This window comes from Myiozetetes cayanensis, unplaced genomic scaffold (genome assembly GCF_022539395.1).
Source record: "Myiozetetes cayanensis isolate MyiCay16 unplaced genomic scaffold, myiCay2020 scf3, whole genome shotgun sequence".
In the NCBI taxonomy this organism is placed as follows: domain Eukaryota; kingdom Metazoa; phylum Chordata; class Aves; order Passeriformes; family Tyrannidae; genus Myiozetetes; species Myiozetetes cayanensis.
The window spans coordinates 46,730,724-46,753,242 of NW_026087521.1; the positions used below are offsets into that span (position 1 = coordinate 46,730,724).

The following is a 22,519-nucleotide window of genomic DNA, read 5'->3' on the forward strand; positions in this document are numbered from 1 at the left end:
TTCCATGTATTAACCCACAAATGTGGCTAGCCATAGGAAATGAGTGTGTAGTCACTATAAAGTGTTGTTTCTGTGAAAAATAGCCTCATCATCCAAGACAATTCCTTCACAAGAGGTTCTTTCCAAAGATACAAGGATAAAACTGAAAACTCTTGAGTCAAAAGGAAAGTGAAATACTTTCTCCCACAAAGCTTATCACTAGCCTGTGTCAAACAGAGTTGCTATGTAGTCCTGTACAACTGTTTTCTTCATTTACGATGCCTGGTGACCTGAAAAACAGAGTAAATATTTCTATTTTTCCTGACATCTATTAATGGAAATATTTCTCAAAACGTTATTGTTTACACTTCCGTTGTAGCTATAAAATAGTAAATGGTAAAAACTTACTTTTTTGAGATACCTGCATTCAGCTTCTTCAGTACAGTGTTTAACCACAGAATCATCAAGGTTGAGAGAGACCTTCAAGATCATCTAATCCAACCATTAACCCAGCACCACTGTGATGACCCCTAAACGTTACCCCCAAGTGCTACATTCAGATACTTCTTGAACACTTCCAGAGACAATAACTCCACCACCTCCTTGGACAACTTATTCCAATGCCTAAGCACCCTTTCAGTGATTTTTTTTTTTTCTGATATCTAATCTGAACCTCCCCTGGTGCAATATGAGGCCATTTCCTCTTGTCTTTCCACTTGAGACAAGGAGAAGGGGCTGACCCCTACCTCACTAAAACCTCCTTTCAGGTGGTTATAAAGAGCAATAAGGTTCCCCCTGAGCCTCCTTTTCTCCAAACTAAACAACCAGAGTTCCTTCAGCCACTCCTCTTAGGACTTATCTTTTAGGCCCTTTACCAATTTCATTACTCTTCTCTGGTCATGCTCTGAAGATATTTTATGTAATAATAAATGTAATAATAATAATAAATATAATAATCGTGCAATGATGCATTGTAAATTCTGAAAATACTTTTTCATTACTAAAGTGCAATACTTTATTTTAGCACTAATAGTTGATATGAAATCTGCAATATTTCTTCTTGTACTAGATCTCTTTTGGTCCTGGATGACATTTGGGATTCCTGGGTACTAAAAGCATTCGATAATCAGTGTCAGGTTCTTATCACCAGCAGGGACAGGAGCGTAACAGATGCTGTGGCTGGTAAGGAACAGTTTCCTCTTCTGCGTCACAGATTTTGTGTGTATGTGTGTATACAATTTGTTCTTGTGAACTTTTAAAAGAATCTAGTAGAATCTCTGTTGATCAACTTTTGGCAAAGTTTTGGAAATCTACTCTGTAAGACTTTATGCTCTTTGTGAAATAAGTGTTATTTATATGTTATCCTGAAAGTTAAATGTTTTCATTGAAGAGTGCAATGATTCTCAACAGGATAAATTGACTTCTGTTACAATGGTGCTGCTAAACTGATTATCTCTACACTATTGAGTAGTCACTACCCATAATGCATTTGTAATTATTAGATTATAGTCTTTTTTTTTTTTTTTTGACTCTCTGATGTAGACTAATTCTGATGAGTAGAATTCATACTCTTCTTAGTGCTAAGCCTATAAAATACTATGCAAAAAATCATGAACCAGGTCCTTTGGTCCAGATTTTACTTGGAAAATGCCTTCAAATTCCATAGGATTTTTTACATTCTTTTAACTTTTTCCATGTTTCTGAATCTAGGCAATAAATTTGAGGTTCATGTTGAGAGTGGACTAGCACATGAGAAAGGACTGGAGATTTTATCCCTATTTGTGAATATGAAAATATCAGAACTGCCAGAACAAGCTAACTCTCTTGTAAGAGAATGCAAAGGTATACTGGTTGCTCTTCAACATATCATTTACCACTGAATGTATTTTTTCTTCTAGATTTAGACTTACAAACAAAGGAGGGAACATCCTTTAATATTGTATACCTTAAGTGAAACACAAGTGCTTGTCAAATGTTTTTGAGGGTTTTCTAAGCAAAATAGAATTGTCCCATGTTGATTTTGAAGTAGTTTTCTTCAGTCTATTTTCCTTGTGCGCTACAACTGCACTTAAATTTAGTGAGTTTGCAGATGTCTACATGGATTACACGTTGTGTTTGTCCTCCACACCTCAAGAATTTAATCAATGTGTTGGGAAAATTACTCAATGGCTTGATGATCAACTATCAGCTTGTGTTGCTTGAAAAGCTCTAAAATTGATTTAATCTTTTCCTTCAGGTTCTCCTCTTGTGATATCCTTGATAGGTGCATTATTACGAGACTTCCCTAGTCGTTGGGAATACTATCTCAGACAACTGCAGAATAAGCAGTTTAAAAGAATAAGAAAATCTTCATCTTATGATTACGAAGCCCTTGATGAAGCAATGTCCATAAGTGTTGAGCAACTAAATGACAATTACAAAGACTACTATAAAGACCTCTCTATTCTCCCTAAAGATGTTAAAGTACCGACTAAGGTAATAACAGCAGAAATCTTGTCATTTTTAGTGAGATACAAACAACAACTTTAAAGCATTCATAAAATTTACAATTTTCATGTGCAACTTATGCTGTGTGTAACTTAATAGTAATTGCTAGATTAGGTAGATTTGGTCCATTATTGTATCATGGCTTTTATTGTTAGTAGTGAAACTAAAAAAAGCATAACTGAATAAATGTATTCTTAATGTTTAACATGCATTCTGCATATTGCTCTTTAAGTAGTTTTAAAATGGAAGGTTTAAAGACTGTTAAGTGAAATGTGTCTTCTTTAAGAAGAAGATATGATTGCCATAAATCAGCACAAATAGACAAAAGACAGGATAACTTGTAGTATCTGTCCTGTGGTTTGATATGAAAGAATTGGTGACTTATTGATTACCATTTGTAATATCTCTATATTTGTTAGTATGCATTTTTTTGTCAGTTAATTGGTAGCCTTTTATGATATTCACATAAGTCATATTATGACTTAGTTCTCATTCTTTTCTCTGTTATTTTGTTAATATTTTTTAGGTTCTCTGTATTCTTTGGGATATGGAAACTGAAGAAGTTGAAGATATACTGCAGGAATTTGTTAACAAATCACTCTTGTTCTGTGATCGTAATGGGAAGTCATTCCATTATTATCTACATGATCTTCAACTTGACTTTCTCACAGAGAAGAATCGCAACCAACTTCAGGTAGCATAATAATGAATCTTAGTTTTAACTTTTCAAAGCTGGGTATTCTTCAGAAAATGTTGCGTTGTTAAATGGTATCCCAAGTAGTTTCATAGAATAGTCCACGATGCAGTTTAACTTAATGCTGATTAATTAAAAATACTTATTTTCAACTTGGAACTATGGAAAGATTTCATGATTTCATGATTTCAAGATTTCCATTTGGACCTAGGAGACTAAACTGAGAGAAGACTCCATATCCATTATTTCTCTATCAGACGTTTCCAACAAGAGATGTAATGCACCACTGTTGATTCCAAAGGCATCAAGACCCTACCAGAATAGGAGGTTCCCTCTTTAATGCAGAGAAGTGCTTTTTTACTTCCTTTTTTTCAATTAAAGCAGTGCCTGCAGGGAGAAGGCATATAAGTTGGGCCCAAAAAATTTCACTTCTGAAGGACAAGGCAGAAAAAGTAGACATGAAGAAAAAGCAAGTTTTTAGACTTGTTTTAGAGTGACATATGTAAGAGTCCTTTTTTATTGGCTACCCACATTTAATATGAAGAGAGATTTGATAGCTGTTATCAGTCTGAGAAGGAAGGTTAACAGCTTTCTTTTCTGCCTTTTAATATCCAGAGAATGTTTCTGGAGAAGTCTTAAGGATTAAGTTAGGTAGGGTGTACAATTTGGAAAGGTAAGCTTTTTTTAATTTCATTTCTTGACATATTGTGATCGAGAAAATATATTATTATTCCTCAATGCAATTTCAAATATAATCTTAATAATACTTGTAATTCCTCAATACTGAAAATAACCCATACATTGATATAGATTTAACTGAAACTACTAAACTAACTACTAAAATATGTATGTTTTTCTTCACATTGCAGGAGCTACATAAAAACATAGTAAATCAGTACAAGAAATATTACAAACTGAAGACGCCTGTTCCATCCCAAGAGGACTGCATGTACTGGTATAACTTCCTAGCGTATCACATGGCTGGTGCCAACATGCAGGAGGTGAGTTCTGTCAAGTGGCCTCTGTTTCCCTTTTTAACCCACTCTTACCTCTGCTTTTCCCTCCAGGCCTTTTTCCCCACTTGAACTTCTTTTCCCTCAGGCCTTTTTGCATCTAGATAAGCACTCAGCATAGAATCTTTAGGAGGTCCACTGATAATCACTGTCCATTATAAAAACTGCTACCTTTTGTATCTTCTCTTTTCAAACAGTTTTTGAGAAGATTTCTTATTTTATATCTTAATTGTTCGTATTTTCCTTTTTAAGAAGCTTTGATAAGAAATCTTCTCTAAACCTTTTTGAAAACCCAGACTTGCTTTATTGTATGACAATACAAGTAAATTGATTTAGTCAGAGAATTCTATCAATTAGTTATCTTTTTCTTCAGAAGTCTTATTAGTTTTTTTCCTCTTACTTTGTAGAGATTTGCATGTAAAAATTTATTATCTGATTTTAATAGCCAAAAAAAAAATGCATCAGGAGGTAGGGCAAATCTCTTGTTCCCAGGATTGCCTTGGCACCTTTAGAAAACTTTTTGTCATTTTGCCTCCTACTGTACTTTGGATATTCAACTAGAATAAGATGCAAATCATGTAGAAGGGTTAATAATTCAGAAGTTTCACTTGAATTTGAGTTTCAAATGCATTGAATAGCATTTGATACTGGTTGCTAATTGCTTTATTTCACATTTACTCAAACCTTTTCTACTGAACTTCTTTTGAGATGATTCATCTGACTCATCATATAATATACTGTGTGGATTTATATTTTATAAGAACCTTCATAATTATTGTGGGCTACAAATCTTGTTTTTCTGTATCATATTTACTTAATTATCTTAGTTTCTTTAACTTCAATATGTTTTGAAAAATGGGTTTTTTTAGCGGTCTTTCTACATTTTGTAGAATTAGCTTCTCAGAGTTCTTTAGCTTGGCTCATTATGACTGTATGCTTCCTAGAGTTTGCATTCTATGTATTACATATTTCTCATTGTTTAAGCATGATTTCTATTTGTTGGGAGGCTAGTAAAGCTGGGAGGTATTCTTTTCCTTTGTTTAACCATGATAATATTTTAATCCTTGTGGTAGTTACTGTCTTTAAATTGGAATATACTTAGAGCCTGTGCAATGTTGTCTCTAAGGAGTTTTTCTGATCCCAGCAAGTACGTTTTTTTAAAAGAAAGGCTTTTTTCAGTACATTAATAGCAAGAGGAGGTCTGAAGGAAACATTGGACCAATACTTGTTGGAGATGGTCATCCAACTAATAAGGATAAAGTGTAAGCATTCAGTGTGGGTTTTTTGCCTCAATCTTTAATAATACTGACAGACTTCAGGCTGCTCAGCCCCCTGGGCTGGAGGAACATGAGTCTGGGAACAGTGACTTTTCATTTGTGGGCGCTGAAGTTGTAAGTGACTGGCTGTATCAGCTGAATGTTCACAAGTCTGATCTGATACAACCAAGAGCACCGAAGGAACAAAAGGATGTTATGGCAGGACTCCTCCCCATCATCTACCAATGGTTTTAGGAGTCTGGGGAGGTCCCTGTCTGAGGGGCAACCTTGCTGCTCTCTACAGCTTCCTGAGCAGGGCAAGTGGAGAGAGAGGTGCTGAGCTCTTACTCTCTGGTACCCAGTGATAGGAACCGAGGGAATGGTGCGAAGCTGCACCCAGGGAGGTTTAGACTGGACATTAGGACACATTTCTGTACCAAGAGGGTGGTCAAACGGGAAGAGGCTTTCTAGAGAGGTGGTCAATGAGCCAAGCCTGTCAGTGTTTATGTCATTTGGACAATGCCCTTAATAACATGCTTTAGCTACTGGTCAGGCAGTTACACTAGATGATCATAGTAAGTCCTTACCAACTGAAATTTCTATTCTATTCTAATAATTCTATTTGCAGTTTCAGATCGCCTTTTTAAGTAGTCTTCTCATTTTTAAGTGAAATGCAGCTATAACAGATTTTTTTGCTTTTATTCAAATTCAGCTTCTCTTAGGAAGATCAACAATCACTATTAGCAATGATCTTTGCTAGACTGGACTAAAAGAAGCTTTTTCAGAGTTGTATCTTAAACCAGGTCTTGTGTGCTACAGGTCAAGAATTGCTTTGTACTCCCATCCCTTCTCTGAGTAGGTGTATCAAAGAGCAACCCTTTGTGTTAAAATAACAGGCTTAGCCTTCTTTAACCCAGGATTTTCATACCTGATTAAATAAGATGCAGGAAACAGGAAATTGCTGAAGTTTTCAACTAGAGACAGTTATACCAAAGCATATTAAATACCTAATGTATTTCCTGTCCTTTTCTTTTTCCCCTTTTTCTGTTGTGAAACTTATGCTCTGAACTTAACTTTGTTATTTCTTGTAGGAGCTCCGTGATCTTATGTTTTCTTTAGATTGGATTAAAGCTAAAACAGAATTAGTAGGGCCTGCTCATCTGATTCATGAATATGTAGAATATAGTTCAATCCTGGATCAAAAGGTATGATACTAAAAGGTAAATGATCGGTCTGTTCCAAATATATTTTTCTATTTTGTAATTGCATTTTGTTGGATGTATGTATATATGGCAGATGTACAGAAAGCTTGAAACACTGAATCACAAAACCAATCCTAATTTAAACTTTAACTTGGAGAAGATAAAAATGAAGGAAACCTAGTTTTCAGTTTTAGTTTTAACTTCAGTGTGTAAGTGAGTGGCTGTGGAACTCAGTAACCAAAGGGATCAATACCTAATGGTGGGTACATAAGGTACGCTGCTTTTGAGGAGGTGTAGAATTATGTTAGCCACTTGGAATAGTCTTTGTGATATTTCAAACTGACTGCTTATTGAATAAATCACTGTTGCCAATATTCTTTATTTGAAAAATGAGGAGATTATGCTTTCCTGAGTAGGATAATGAAATGTTTCAGTCCATTGTATGTACTTGCTAATAGAACTAAATAGAAAAATAGAGCTAAATGCTTCTGTAAGAGTATTAAATGTGTAGAAATTTAAAAAAGCAAAGGGCACTTAGGAAATAAATACTAAGATAAATCTGTGTTATCAAATATTATCTGCTCTGTACTTAGGATAGCACAGTACGTGAGAACTTCCAGGAATTTCTCTCTTTAAATGGGCACCTTCTTGGACGGCAACCATTTCCTGACATTACACAGCTGGGGCTTTGCCAACCAGAGACATCAGAGGTATATCAACAAGCCAAGCTACATGCTCAAAGAGAAACAGGAACATTTTATTTGGAGTGGATGTAAGTAGATGCAGTCCTTCTGCTGATATGCTGATCCCTTGATCCAAGGAAATCATTTAATGTGCAACTAAATACAACATATGGCTAATAAAAACACCTTTGTAATAACTGATATGTTTTTTTTCTGGGGAAAGAATGTGAAATAATTTTCAAGAACCCTGCATATGTAGGGCCACACATTAGTGGTAATTACACAGAAATAAATGGAGAAATATATTTATATCTGGATTCAGTTATTCTTCCTTTTAAATACCTATGCAAAGATGAAAACATGATAGTTCAAAACTTCTTTAAATACCTTTTAAAACTTAGGATTGTAGTGCAAGTATTGGGTATGTTTCAGTATGTTTTTAGGTTTTATAGTAAAATGTACAACTTAAGAAAGGAGAGCATTTGTACTAACTTGCAAAGTTTTTGAAAGTAGCGAGGTGGGAAATACTTTGTAATCTCTATGCAATCTTGAAATTTCCCCTATTTAAATAATTCTTTGCTGTTATTGTGTTTTTAGAAATTGTTTAAGGAAAAAGTATACGTATCTAAACATTTTCCTAGCTTTGTCCAATAGTCATCTGACCATGTAACTCTGTTAGATTCCTCTGTTTTACATTTCTCTTCTGATATTTGTAGTACTTGGTGGTTACAAAACAGAGTGGCAAGTGATTATAGTAATAGCCCAACAGGTTAGTCTCCTCTTTGAATACTTGGTTATTTAATTTAGGATAGCTAACAGAATTCTAAGAAAACTGCTTGGAAGGTACACAGTTCAGAAGAGTCAATCCCCAGTCAGTTCAAGGTTTTCACCTTGGATATGGGAGACATGCTGAAGAAAATGACTGAAATCAACAGAACAGAGATAGATGTTTTGGTCATTCATCACCAAAAAGTCATCTTATTACAGTGACAGCTTTCTGTCTGAAGACCTAGCTAAACAGGATGATTATGATACAAACCTCTGAGTGAGTATTGGAATTTATTTTTCCCTTATTACTTCAGCATGAAAGCTGAGAGGTAAGACAGAGTAGGTTAGTTGGTTGTGATAAAGCTTGGCTGCTCAAGATGTGTGGAAAAGCGTTAATCTTTTTAGAGAGGATTCTGAATAGTACAAAGGTACTAGAAATCCTACTCGTCTAAATCAGTTGTCTCACCCTGTAGAAATAAAAAATCCTTGAAAAACCTCTACCGTCTGGTTGTTCGTCCACATAGAGATGCAGTTTACCATGCCTGCTTTTCTAAGGATAGACAAAGAATAGCATCATGTGGAGCAGATAAAACACTTCAGGTAAGATACCTATGCATGAGTGAAAAGAGATGCTGTGTACCATACTGATAACCTTTGTTAGCAGTCCTGTTGCTTTTTTTTTTTTGATGTTATGTGGAAGTATTTGGATCTGGACCGTAACTGGAGGCAAATGACTGAAAAGGATATATTGTTGCATAAACATCAAGTCGCATGTTAGAACAGTAGGCATTTTCTTCTAGTTCAAAAGCCAAAAGGTGTGATTTTAGGGTTTATACCCTTACTGCTTTAATGCGTGAATGTGAGATGCCTTTTAATGATATGGGAAAACTCACAGCCTAAGTAATGCACCCCAGCTTATTTAATATTTGCTTGCAAAAAGTGTTATTTCCAGTCACAGTAGACCTTCTACAGTACTGAGAAGCAGTAAGATATTTTAGTTACATCTTTACTGTTTATATGAAATGGTAGTGGATATTATGCCTCTTTGATGCTTCATTAATAAAATGTCTTATGCAAAAGTAATCTGTGGAGAAAACCCCTGAAGTTGAGGACAGTGTTAGATTGGAAACAGGCCCAAAGGGCTTAGAAAGCAGATTAGAGGAGACAGAGGAGAAAGTGACTAATATAAATTTGCCAGCAGTCTGCCTGCAGGGGAGTCAGCCAGCTCTCAAGAGAACTAGCAATCAGCCAGCCAGTAACCTGGTAAAGTATCCCTATTCCAGACAGCTAAAGGTAAGGGAAAAGAACAACTTCTCTGCAAACCTTTGGTTTTGTTTTGGGTGCTTGAGAAGTTGAGTACTAAAGCAGTAATATCACTGGTGCTTAGTTGCTGTTCATTTTGCTATTTAGTGTGTTGTTATTGGGGTTTTTTTATTTGTTTATTTTATTTGCTGGCTTCTACAATATTATGATCATGGCATCCTCTTAAGGAGATACCTGGTGAATGTACTCATGCTGTGCTGAAGTTGCTGTGCTGAAGTTACTGTGCTGGGCTTCTGTACTAAGTAGCCTCATTATTGACACTGCAGATTGCTTATTTTTATCTTCATTTTCTACTCAAAAAACCCCTATGGATTGTGATTGCATTTAAACTAAACTTTTGTTGAAGAAGTAATAGGAAAATTAGCAATAGTCCTTTTTCGTTGTTTAACTTCGAACTTATTCGTGTTTTTTCTAATCATGGCATAAGCTTTTCAGTTTTCAAAGCTACTTAAGAAAATGATTGCTAGAGTAAGAGCAGATATTCTGTAGAACTTACAGTGAATTTCCTGTTACTTCAGTGTTTATGTTCTTATTTGAACAAATACCAACCATTTCATTGTCATTGACATACCCATTCAATAAAAAATTAAAGGAAAAAAACAGGGATTTCACAATGTAGTATCCTGAACAGTGCTGTAAAGAACACCTTGTGATTTATTTTAATAATTAAGAATATTTAACCTAAGATGGAAAGGAAGACATGATTTTCCCCCTGCCCGTCCCACATTGTAAATCCCAGAATTTGGGGAAAGTGATTAGTATGTGACACTTTTCCCCAGTTGTCCTTTCACTTCCTTTGTCTAGCACAAGACAGAAACTTTGAGCCCAAGTGCCATTCTGTACAATTTTTCCTTACTTATTTTTGGGTTTTGTTCCTCAAATTGTCAATTGGTTATGAAATTCATACTTTCCACAGAAGAACATCACATACGTATAAAACTGGAATTTTTAGTTTTAAGAATAATTTAGATTTTGTTAATAGATAGTGTTTTGCAGTTACTGTTAAGAAATACTGTGAAAGGACATGGCTCTGGGCTTAAAGAGTGAGGGTAGAACAGAAATATTTTTTAGTATCAGTTTTCACTATTTCTCTCCCTAACAATTTTTATCATCCTTGCAAAATTGAAGCTCAAATTAAATAGTTTTATAGTTACGTTACTGTCCCTGAAAATATGAATGCTTTCATAAGTAAACCAATTTTTTGAAGAGTTTACATAAAGAGAGCCATCTGAGATAAAAACACCTTATATTTGTGCTTTAAAATTCTATGCAAGTTATAAGGTTTTATTGTTTCTTGTTATAGGTGTTTAAAGCAGAAAGTGGAGAGAGACTCCTGGAGATAAATGCCCACGATGATGAAATACTTTGTTGCGCTTTCTCTGCAGATGGTGAATTTGTAGCTACCTGTTCAAGTGATAAAAAAGTGAAGGTAGGAGAATGAGATGTAGGCAATTCTTTTTGTCAAACTAATAATTCTAATTTCTGTTTAACCAATTCAGACAGAGCAGATTCTTAAGACTAAAGGTGTTTGTTTTAAACTGTCTTAAATCTTACATGGATAATTCAGTACTTGACAAACACATAAGTCCCACTTGTTACATATGCAAAATATGCTTAACGTTACATCTTGCTTGTAGCTAGTATCACTTATTTTACTTGTATTATGAGATGATTCTTTTTAACTAGAACGTAATGTTTGAGTCCAGTCTTACTCATAACAGATGAATCTATCCATAATTGGTTTTTTAGTGTTTTTTTCTGTTACCTGTGAAATATTTGGGATTTTTAATTCCTCATTATTGTAGCCAAATCTTGTTGAAATTCCAGTGTTTATCAGATTGCAATCTGAATTATGACCTTCCCCCTCATAACTTCTTGTTTCTTTTTGCAAATATATATTTTTTCCCTTTATCTTCAAAACATCTTTGAGGTGTTATTAAGAATGTTTTAGGACTTTATCTGTATTTCTGCATAGTTTCCAGATTTTTAAAAATTAATTACTTTAAATATATTTAAAAGTCTTTTTCATCCTTCATTTCTGTCTAGATCTGGAACTCAAGAACAGGCCAGTGTAGGCGTGTATACGAAGAACACTCAGAGCAGGTCAATTGCTGCCAGTTCAATAACATAAGTGGACAGTATCTCCTAGCCACCTGCTCAAATGACACTTTCATCAAAGTAAGTGGAAAAGGTTGAGATTATTCTCATGCTGTTTGTCATAACAGGATAATTATTAGTGTATAAATATATCCAAATGCTGTAAATTAATGGTTTTTTTTAATGAGCCTGGTAGAAGAGAGATGACAACTGATTAAGAGTACTGACTACAGCTCTGTAGTCAGATTTCAAAAAGGCAGAATCGGAGCATTTATACTAAGCAAAGGAGAGTGGGCAAGTCCTCTGTTGGTAGGGTACGAAGGTGAGGGCTTTGGCAAGAGAGAGAGTGGAATGGGAGTGGGAGTGAAATACCTAATTAAAAACAGCATAAGAAAAAATGAAGGCAGAACTTTAGGTCGGGAAACATTAATAATGTAAAAAACTGAACACTGAAAGAGGAGAGAAAAAGTGTTATATGAGTGTAGCAGGGACATTTTTTGATTAAATTTATTGGGCATAGTAGAGAGATGAACATGGAAGACAGCAAAATAATAATCAGTACAGAGGTTTGTCAGGTTAACTGTTGGCCTTCAGTGTCCAGACTGGGAGGCAGTATGTATACAGAGAAAGTGCAGAAGCTGGGCAATTTAAGTCTGCATCTGATGGAAAGGGGAAACCAGAAGAATCACGAAGATCTCGACACTGGGAAATAAGGAGTGCAGTTTTACAGTACAAATAGGCAAATAATTTCATTAGCTGGCACCAGATGCCCTGGCAATATATTCTTGCCTTTGAGACAATGCATGTACTTACCTTTTTCTGCAGTGTATGATTCAAGGAGCCAGCTCTGTAAAACCCTCTGCTAGGATTGCTTTTCTGCCCGTTTGGTTCCCTGTAGTGACACTATTACCTAGTCCTAGTGCAAGAGAATTGTTGGAAGTACATGACAAGGAGTGAGATTTTTGGGCAGGGGGAGACAACCGTTACTTCCAGCTGTAATGTGCAGTTGTGAAGTCTCATCTGAAGAGTTCTTGCAAAAGCTTGTGTCTGTGTCAACTGGAGGACAAATACAGTTACGATCTGATGTCAAGGTGGAAAGAAGAGGCTTCTGTGCTGATCTGAATGTCTCAGGAGATGCATTTACTGTCTGAGTCTGCCACCTTGTAACAGGTAGATTTAGGAGGGACTTGTTTAGAATTACCATTTTTATAACATTGATATGGTTAAAATTTTAGTTTGACACTTTCATGGGTAATGAATAACAGATTTGAAGTATGTACAGTAATTTTCAGAGAACACTGTACAAGTGACTGTTCTTGTTTTGAGCTCTCTCTTGAATGCTCAATTGAATTTTTTTTTTGTGTGGGCTATAGACTTGGAAATCAGTGCATGTAAGAAGGGTGAAGAGGAGAAGCCCTAAACAAAAAACCCATATGAAATGTTTTTTTAACTCTGTTAATATGGATGTGAAAGTCTGATTTTCAGACTGTTCAAGACTAACTCCAGAGATTTCATTTGTGTTAATATGCATAAGCTACATAATTCTGAACTTCAACGTTGAAAAGAGTCTAGACAAAGCTTTTTGCTCAGTTTGGAGAACAGGAGACCAAGGGGAGATCTCACTCAGTCTGTAGCTTCCTTGTGAAGGGAAGAGGAGGGGCAGGCACTGATCTCTTCTCTGTGGTGACAGTGACAGGACCCAAGGGAATGGCCTGAAGTTGTGTCAGGGGAGATTTAGGTTGGATGTTAGAAAGAGGTTCTTCACCCAGAGAGTGGTTGGGCACTGGAACAGGCTCCCCAGGGAAGTGGTCAAAGCACCAAGCCTGACAGAGTTCGAGAAGTATTTGGATGATACTCTTGGCACATGGTGTGACTCTTGGGGATGGTCCTGTGCAGTGCTAAGGACTGGACTTGGTGATCCTTGTGGGTCCCTTCCAACTCAGCGTATTTTGTGACTTTGCACTGTTCAAGGGCCTTGTCTGCACTGTACAGTGCAGTTTTAATTAGATCTATTTAATTCTGATGTTAATAGTTTTCATGCATGTTAGCAGATGGAGGTGAGTTGTGGGGTAGTCTGGGGCATAGTATCCAGTCCATGAGCATGTGGGTAAAACTGAAAAAAAAAAAGAAATTGATGTTTTGATTGCCAGCATAGGATTTTGAGAAGAGCATGAATGATCTGTCTTTAAGTAATTCATTAATATGATGATATTTATATGTTTATTTCTCTTGCAGCTTTGGGATATGAATGAAAAGTATTGTAGAAATACGATGATGGGTCATGAAAATTCTGTCAATCACTGTAGATTTTCACCAAATGATGAATATGTTGCTAGCTGCTCAACAGATGGAACAGTAAAGGTACACAGTGTATTTTTATATCAACTGTTTGTTTTGCTGATGGATGGGGGTATTTTTGTATAAAATGCAAAGAAAATTTAGTGTCTACATGATAAGCTTTAATGAATCAAAGTTGGTCCTATTTGTACTGTAGGATTTTAAATGGCTAGTGCAGTACCAGGAAAAGAAAGTTGGCTGCCTGTAGTTGTGAAGAAATACTACATAGCCTCATTTTGAATATTTTTCCCCTAATGCACTTTATTAAGAAAACTTGAGGTGAGAGTGAAAATTATTTAAATGGAATAGTAGTAAGTTTTCAGGTTAATTGAAAATTCTGTCATCTCTGAAAATGATCAGGAGACATAAAAATTAGAAGCAATTCCTATGTTTTCATGTATGCACTAGAAGAGAACTGAGAGTCTTATGTGTTTTTCTGAGAATGTATTATTTTTATTGCCTTTGGTTGCAACAGAACTATGCTGTTTCAGAATTGCAATTCTTAAAACACTATTATGTTTCTGTGTGGTTGCTAAATCAGGAAAGGAGGATTGCTGTAGCTGTTGTTCAGAAGGAAAAGTGTGATGAAGGGGTCAGAAATATTCAGTAGATTTTTGGCAGGTTCTTCAATTAAATTAAGGTGCAAAGCTAGATGTGTACCAGATTTCTCATGGTGAGTGGACTGTTTATAGAGTTGCAGGGCAGGTATTATTTTTGGGTTTATTCTTTTGTTAAGTAGAAGTTGAGACAGCATTGTACCTGGAATGATATGACAGAAGAACCTAAGGACAGGGTTCTGCTACAGCATAATCCTGGGGGTTTTTTGGTTTGTTTTTTATTTTATTCTTCTTCTTTTTTATCTAAACCATTTGGACTTGGGAATATTCTAATGCTACTTACTGACTGAGCAAAGTAGCAAGGGGCTTTTCGTGTATGGTGTTCCCTGCCCCTCGCTTTTCCTAGAAATGATTGTGAGTTAGGTCTCCCTTGTTGAATTCTGTACCTACATCAGTGAAAAGATGTAGGTACAGAAAAGATGTTTGTTTCTTTCCTGTTTATTGCAGCTTTGGGCAGCATGCTCAGGAAATGAACTGAAAAGTATTGAGATAAAAGATTTCTTCAAAAATGCAGATGACCAACCAGATGATGTGGACGTTTTAGTAAAATGTTGCTCTTGGTCCAGAAATGGTGACATGATTTTGGTAGTAGCCAAAAATAAGCTTTTGGTAAGTACCTCACTTTAATAATTATTTGGAGTTAGTATATTACAGTTATGGATGAAATTCCGAGCTATTAAGATGTTTCAGATAAAAGATGGATAATTTCAAATGTGTGTAAAAATATGATGGCAACAAACTTGTGGCTGAGAGAAATACTTCCTAAATTCAAGAATGTACACTGTTACGCATATAAGCTATTTGTCAATAGTGAAATCATTCAGACTTGGTGCCAACTATTTTACTGTGTGTTCACAGCTTTTTGATACTGAAACATGTGATTTGCTAACGCAAGTCATCATCAGTCATCACAGTACAATCCAGTACTGCGACTTTTGTCCTGGTGATGAGTTAGTAGCAGTTGCCTTGTCTCACTGTTCTGTTGAGGTAAGCAATTGTCTTTGCTGCAGTATACCAGGAAAGGCTACTTGTAATTTAAAATGTTACATTTGTCTCAATAGTTTCTTGTATGCAGAGATATAACAAATGTAGGTACTTTAACAGGCTTTTGATGTGCTTCATTCTTTAATTTTCACTTGCTTCTCAAATGTAAAATATCAGCTGGGAAATAATGTTTTAAAGTTACATGCTCATTCTGGACAATGGAACTCATATAGAAAGACTAGTGTACTAAATGTATCTAAAGTTACTGTTATCACTCTCAGGAGTATTGTTTAACTCAAACCAAACCTCCTTCTCTCCTTCTATATGCTGGTACAGACTGTGGCAACTCAATAAAAAGGAAGGAAACATCTAGAATAACTTTGGGACTAGCAAGGCTAAGTTTGTACAGGTATCAGCTTTGGGTTTGGTTTGAGGTGATCATTGTTGTTTGGGGTTTTTTTGGTTTTGCAATCTACATGGTCAAATCGAACTTCTGGGTTTTTTATACTGTTCTTTTTTTCTTTTGTTTTGTTTTCCCCCCTTGTCTTTTAAAATTGCAGCGGTCAAAGAGGCTGCAGATTCAATTTTCCTGACCATTGAAATGTGATAAGCAGGCACAATTCTTGTTACACCTGATTTGAGAATGAGAATTAAGAAAATACTAGAAGACATAGTAATTAGGTGTACTTGCACTTAATTAATAAATGAATAAATGTAATCTAAATCCATTTGAGTCCTTCTTCTGTATTTTTATTGTAGTTGTGGAATATTAAATCTCTGTCAAAAGTGGCATATTGCAGGGGACACATGAGCTGGGTTCACTGTGTGGCATTTTCACCAGATGGATCTTTATTTCTGACATCATCTGATGACCAGACAATACGCGTAAGATGACTTCTTTTTGTTTTGAAATATGTTAATTTTATATATATATGTATTTAAGTACTTGTATTAAAATAATTTACATATACAGTAAAATGAGCTGACTTTTTTACTTATTTACTGTTTATATAAATTTCTTATGTCTACATGATTTTTTTTAAGTCTGGTGGCTCTTCAAGAGTAATTGTAAGCTTCTATTTCATTTCACATTTTATTTGAATCAGGAATAGCAAAGTTTTTTGAGTATCCTAGAAGACTTGATGTTAGTTTCATTGTTAGATATATTTGCATGTTAGTATTTAGGATAGGTTTCTGTAATTGTAATGTTTCATTAAAACCCTGGGAAAGTAGAACTATAGTTTACCAAGGTAACTTTCCCTTTCTCTCAAATAACCACATACATTTTTTAAATTTTGAAAGCAGTTAAATATAGAAATATATACTTGGCATTTTTTGTAATTGGATTTTAATGCTGCTCTTTGGATTAGAAAACTTTGGACTTTATAGCTCTGACTCTAAACACAGAGGAATCTTATAGTCAGTCTGGAGAAAAAAGTCCTGTTTCCTCTGCTGGAATCACTATAGTAATTGCACAACCTTCTATAGTATCAAAAATAGCAGAAGCATGATTTTCATTGTTTTAAAAAAATCAATGTTACATCCAAGGTTATAAGCCTTTGGTTTACAAGTACTCTTACTCAACACATTTTGTATCTTATTCTTTAATAAAGCTATTGAAATACTGTGTTCTTCCACAGATCTGGGAAACAAAGAAGGTGTGCAAGTCTTCTGATAATGTGCTGAAAAGTGAACTGGATGTTGTATTTCACAATGGTGAAGTGATGATTTTAGCAATTTATAATCAGAAGCACTTACAAGTAAGCTGTATTTCTCAATATGTTAGTATATTTGAACGTTACCTACAAATCTTACTAGGAAACAAGGAAGCACTGAAAGAACGGCTTGTTCATGTGTTTCAGCAGTTGAATCTGTAGCAGATGACTCAATGGTTGATAAGATCTTTATATCCAGAAATTCTGCCTAGTTTAATAAGTGAAAAATAGAGTTTGAGGGGAAATTTCTACACCAGTGTTGAAACTGAAACCGGATGCAGAGAAACAAAACTCATCTCCCTTCACGACCAGGGATGCTGTGGGCCTTCTGAGTGGCTTAGATGTGCACAGCAATGCGTAACGTGTGCAGCACCTATAGACCAGGTGTTACACAGCACGGGTATGTAACACATCAGAACCCCTGGGTAACAGCTGAAGGAATCGTCTCAAATTGGGGCACTGAAAGGTGTGAGCCCAGGACTGCCTGTAGCCTTAGATTTGTGCTGAAGAAAATAGTAACAGTGAGTACACTCTTATTAGTGTGGGCCCCCCCACACCAAGTGCTAAGTACACCAACATCCAAAATATATTTTTCCATTCCACGATAGCAAGTGCATGCATGTCACCCTTTTTAAAATCACGACTCTCTAATATATCAGATAAAGTCAGTTTATAGGATTTTCATCTCCTGCAACGAAGGGCTGAGAGAAACCACAGCAAATGGAGTTACACCTGCTTATGTGCGGGAACAGTTTAGGACATTTGATACTTTCTAATCTTCCTGAATTGTAACATCTGTAGCAACTACTGTGTAATAGTGTAGTCTGGCTCTCATTTGAATTAGTAGACCTTATCTATATATTTATAAATAGTGTATTTCTGTCCTAAATTTACTTGAACCATTTCCTAGAGAAAGATGGTGCTTAGATTCTCTGCCCTAAATACAATATTCTGACAACCTGTAGGCAGCAGTCATGAGAGAAGTCTGCAGTGTAGAAAGGCAATAGATATTTTCATCCTTGTACAAGGAGAAAAATGGGCTGAAAAGACAGATTGCATGTGTACTGTCATTTAACAGTGTACCTGCTGTCACCTCTCTAAGTTTTTCTTTCAACCTGCTGTAATTTATTGTCTCTCAGAACTGGACTCCTACTCACCCTTTGATGTGCAATATGTTCATTTTTAAACACTTCACACTGATAGCTTTTTGAAGTCTGTTTGTAAATTATTGTATACTAAAGATTCCCTCCCCCCGCCTCCTCCCGGGAAATTGATTTGAGGACAATACTGAGTTGAGATTTGATGTATTGTGTGTGCTAGTAAGTTTAAAGTCATGCTTAGACGATGCACTTAAAGTATTTTATGCTCCATTTGACATGGGCTTTAAATCTAGCTGGTAAGATAAATTTGAGCATGAAGCTTACTGTATGGCTTTTGGAATTTGGGAGTAGCATTTTGAGTTACTGTTTCCTGTAGTCAGACAAACTTTAAAAAGCCTTTTAATACTGAGATGAGTTTCCTTCTACAAACTTGTCCTGTTCAGAGAACATTGTGTGGAGATAGTTACACTGACCTTCAAGGCTCATGAAAGTTTATGGTTTCATGGTTTATGAAGTTTTATAAACTTCATGGTTTATGAAAGTACCTGATTCTTATAATTTAAAGTTTGTAACTTTGTACACTGTTCCCTTCAGCATTCTTAGCTCTGTATTGTAATGTATTTAAGTTTAAATTTTAAAATATTGTAATAATTAACTTCCTATCTTACAGCTTATCAATGGAAATACAGACAATGTTATTATGCAGACAGCAGCCCAAGAATCCCCCATTTCCTGCTGTTGCTTAAGTGAAAATCTTAAATTTGCAGCTTTTGGACAGGAAAGTGGAACAATAAAGGTATTAAATCCTAAATTTGATTTTAAAAATAGTAGGAAAACACTCTTTTTGGTGCTTTTTAAATAAATGTAATTTGAATGACTTTGTACAATAATATTCTTCAACATAGTAATTCAAAGCTAATAACTAATCTAATAGGACTTCTTAGTTGTTCTAATCCAATGACTCACGTTTTTTAAAAATCTCACGTTATTTAAAAGAGAATTTGCATGTTTCTGTTTTCCTCAAGTATATAAAATAGGTACAGTTATTGCATTCTTCCTTTTAAAGGTACTACAGTTGTCAGATGGGAAAGTTCTGAAATCCTGGGAGGCCTACAGGACATCTGTGCAGCACTGTCAATTCACATCTGATTGTCAGACTCTCATTTCAAGTGCTCACGATTCAGTTCTACAGGTTTGAAAGATATTTAAAAAGATCATGTTGTAACTTATTGAAAGTAAAGAGCTTTTATACTATATATAATGTAAACTCAGTAAATGATTAGTGTATTCTGTATTGCTCCATGTTGGGGGAAGAGACTGTAAAAACTGTAGCTTTTATTTATACCTTATGTGACAGTGAATATTAGAGTTTCTGTTTTTACTGCTGTGGATGATAGAAAAGCACCAACTGCTTTGAGAAGAGTAAAAGGAACATTAATCATCAAACAAGACAACTCAGCAGTTCTGAAGTGAGGGTTTGGGATGTGACCCAGAGCTGGCTGTATGTGGTAGGTCTGTCAGAGGGCTTGTTTATGCTCTCTTAGGGAATGAGGTAAAAAGGCCTGTCTCAGGGCAGGCTTGTGTGCTCACCTAGTCCCGTAGAGTGCTGACTACAGATAATACTAGAAACAGAGTGACTGCTCTAATGTAGTCTCAAATTAGTAACCTCTACCTCTCAGCAGGGTAGATTGGCTCTGGAGATGCATTCTGGTGTGTCTGCGTTAGCATTTTAGCTCACCTCAGGGATGCACTTTTGAAGTGAACATCCTTGTCGTTTTATGCTTACTGTGCTTTAGTTTGCACTGCAGATCAGCCGCAGCGTCCTGACAGGATTCCTAAACTGGAGCACATGCTCTGGCTACTAATGAGCATTCACTACACACAACTGAACTTGAGTTTCTCCAAAACACATATGGGTGCTGGTCCTCAGCTTTAGGATCCTTCTCAAGTTTAGCGTGGGAAACTTTTCTGCTGCGTCCTCAGCTCCCTCTTGTGGGCAGCGCCTCAGTTAAACCTCCACGACTGTCACCTGAACACAGCTGCTTTCTGTTCACTCTTTGCAGCAGGAAACCTATAAAATTTAAAACTATTAAATTATTGTAATTTAAAATAAATTGATGCTTAATAGCTTCTGTAAAAAAAAAATTACACTCATTTTTAAATGAATAGTTGAATTAAAAATAGAAGTGTCATTTTGCTATAAAAATGCAAAGCAAAATGGCATTTCATTAAAAATGCCCATTAAACATGTAAAAGAAAGTTAACTCAAGCGTGCAAAATAAGAGGTCTGCCAGATGAAATAAGTCTATTTGTTGCAATAATCAAAGGTTTAAACCCCTAGACTTGTCAGGTGCTTATAAGTTATTGGTTTACCTTTTCTTTTTAAATTACCAGTGAATTTTAAGTATCAAATTCACTTTGAAAATCAGATAATATGTGTATTATAGGGACGGTCTTATAGCTTGACTAATAAATTCTGTGGCACTCTCAATGTTCAGCATCTCTACTATGGATCTCTTCAATATCTAACATTTTATTTAATTGCCACCACCATAAGAACTTTTTGTTAGTCATGTGACATAAAAATCAATTGGTTAGTTCATTCTTCTTAACTTATGTTTGCTGTTACAATTTTTTTAAAAAAGTATTTAATTTTTATAACTAGGTATGGAATTGGCAGTTGAGCGAACATGTGTTTCTAAGAGGGCACATGGAAGCAATCAAGGATTTTAGACTTCTGGAAAATTCAAAACTTCTCTCTTGGTCATTTGATGGAACTGTTAAGGTAAGTAAAGGGAACTGACAAATACATCAAATATGTTTTACTCTCTTGTAACATTTGGTATTTCCTGCACTTTGTGTGGATTTTATTGATTTGATTGTGAAGTGTAAGCTGACTTTTAAGACAAAGTTTTGAATTTTCTTTTTAGTAAGATTTACACTGTTGTTGTATTTTAACTATACCAGTAAGTATAATAAAGTGTTGGCCATATTAGATCTAGCTAGTTGAGTTTTGTCTCTTACATATTGTTGTATACGATGCAAATGTTTTTAACCTTTTTACTGTGTTACAAAAGTAACCTGTTTTTCCTGTACATTTGATTAGGTTTGGAATATCACTACTGGAAACCTAGAAAAAGATTTTGCTTGTCATGGAGGTGCTGTTCTTTCCTGTGCTGTTTCACCTGATGGTAGTAAATTTTCATCTACTTCTGCTGACAAAACTGCAAAGGTTGGTTACCTTCTGTACAAAGATAAAAACGATGTCTTATTTGCCCTGAAATGTAATCTATATTTCTTATTTTGAGGTAACTAGTGATTATTCAAGTTATCCTGTTGTATTTCTAGTATTAAATTTCCTGTATTCATCAACATGTTTCTAAAGCTGTTACAGTCATTCACAATTGATCTTGGCTGTAACTTGAAGCTGTCCTAGTGGCTTCTGTACAAATAAAATGCATGTTTAATGCACAGTTTTGTGCAGAACACTTTGTTTATTTCCCTATATTGGTTTGTCGATAGCCTGATATTCTTAATTTGTAAAGTTAAGAAAAATTTCTGAAACTTCCAGGAAAGTGCTGTCGATAGGTTCTGGTATTCCTGTTCTGAAGTCAGGTGTACAAAGCAGTGAACTGAGGCTACCCCATTATATTCTTAAAGCACTTCATTAGATATTTAAAAGATAACTTTAAATTGATTGATAAATCCTGTTTCTATGAACAGCTTTAAACTTTCTTGTGAACAAATCAGTTTCATTACAAAATATGTTCCAAGGAAAGATATGTTACTTGTAGTTGTTCAGTAATTTGTAGCAAGCACATTCTTCTGTGATTCAGATAATAAAAAGAAAACTAGACGAGAGTATAATACATTTACATAAATGCACACACTTGTACGCATATAAATGAAAAGTCTTATGTACATTTGAATGCTAATGCCTTTTAGAAAGAAGTCCTAATTGGTTTTGAACTTGTCTTTTTCACTCCTCTGTAATGTTTTCCATTTAGATATGGAGCTTTGAAAGCTCAGCTGTTCTTCATGAGCTGAAAGGTCATGAAGCCTGTGTGCGGTGCTGTACTTTCTCTCCTAACAACAAATTATTGGCCACTGGAGATGACAAAGGAGAAATAAGGGTACTGCTCTAATCCTGATGTTTATTTTATAATTCAGTTGATATTCAGCTCACAGATAGAAGAGTTCTTATAGTTTGTGTTCTGCATGTCTAATCCGTTAGCATTGTGGTGAACTTTAGAGGTTGAAAATA

General features: G+C 35.3%; 1 protein-coding gene across 7 annotated transcripts in view; it reads left to right on the forward strand.

Moving 5' to 3' along the window:
- APAF1 (apoptotic peptidase activating factor 1) overlaps nucleotides 1-22,519 on the forward strand; it is a 33,448-nt gene that overhangs the window by 6,642 nt on the left and 4,287 nt on the right. For 2 of the 7 annotated variants that reach the window (XM_050323428.1, XM_050323427.1), the window contains 20 exons: nucleotides 1,049-1,161; nucleotides 1,690-1,821; nucleotides 2,216-2,454; nucleotides 2,993-3,160; nucleotides 4,030-4,161; nucleotides 6,521-6,634; nucleotides 7,225-7,403; nucleotides 8,556-8,682; nucleotides 10,709-10,834; nucleotides 11,452-11,583; nucleotides 13,738-13,863; nucleotides 14,904-15,065; nucleotides 15,315-15,443; nucleotides 16,200-16,325; nucleotides 17,081-17,200; nucleotides 18,926-19,051; nucleotides 19,322-19,447; nucleotides 20,921-21,040; nucleotides 21,362-21,487; nucleotides 22,263-22,388. In XM_050323428.1, coding sequence (XP_050179385.1) covers nucleotides 1,049-1,161; nucleotides 1,690-1,821; nucleotides 2,216-2,454; nucleotides 2,993-3,160; nucleotides 4,030-4,161; nucleotides 6,521-6,634; nucleotides 7,225-7,403; nucleotides 8,556-8,682; nucleotides 10,709-10,834; nucleotides 11,452-11,583; nucleotides 13,738-13,863; nucleotides 14,904-15,065; nucleotides 15,315-15,443; nucleotides 16,200-16,325; nucleotides 17,081-17,200; nucleotides 18,926-19,051; nucleotides 19,322-19,447; nucleotides 20,921-21,040; nucleotides 21,362-21,487; nucleotides 22,263-22,388 — 2,749 coding nt within the window. Of the gene's footprint in view, nucleotides 1-1,048; nucleotides 1,162-1,689; nucleotides 1,822-2,215; nucleotides 2,455-2,992; nucleotides 3,161-4,029; nucleotides 4,162-6,520; nucleotides 6,650-7,224; nucleotides 7,404-8,121; nucleotides 8,692-9,283; nucleotides 10,835-11,451; nucleotides 11,584-13,737; nucleotides 13,864-14,903; nucleotides 15,066-15,314; nucleotides 15,444-16,199; nucleotides 16,326-17,080; nucleotides 17,201-18,925; nucleotides 19,052-19,321; nucleotides 19,448-20,920; nucleotides 21,041-21,361; nucleotides 21,488-22,262; nucleotides 22,389-22,519 lie in introns of those variants that run through there. The other 5 variants (XR_007629902.1, XM_050323429.1, XM_050323430.1 and 2 more) reach the window with 5 other exon arrangements.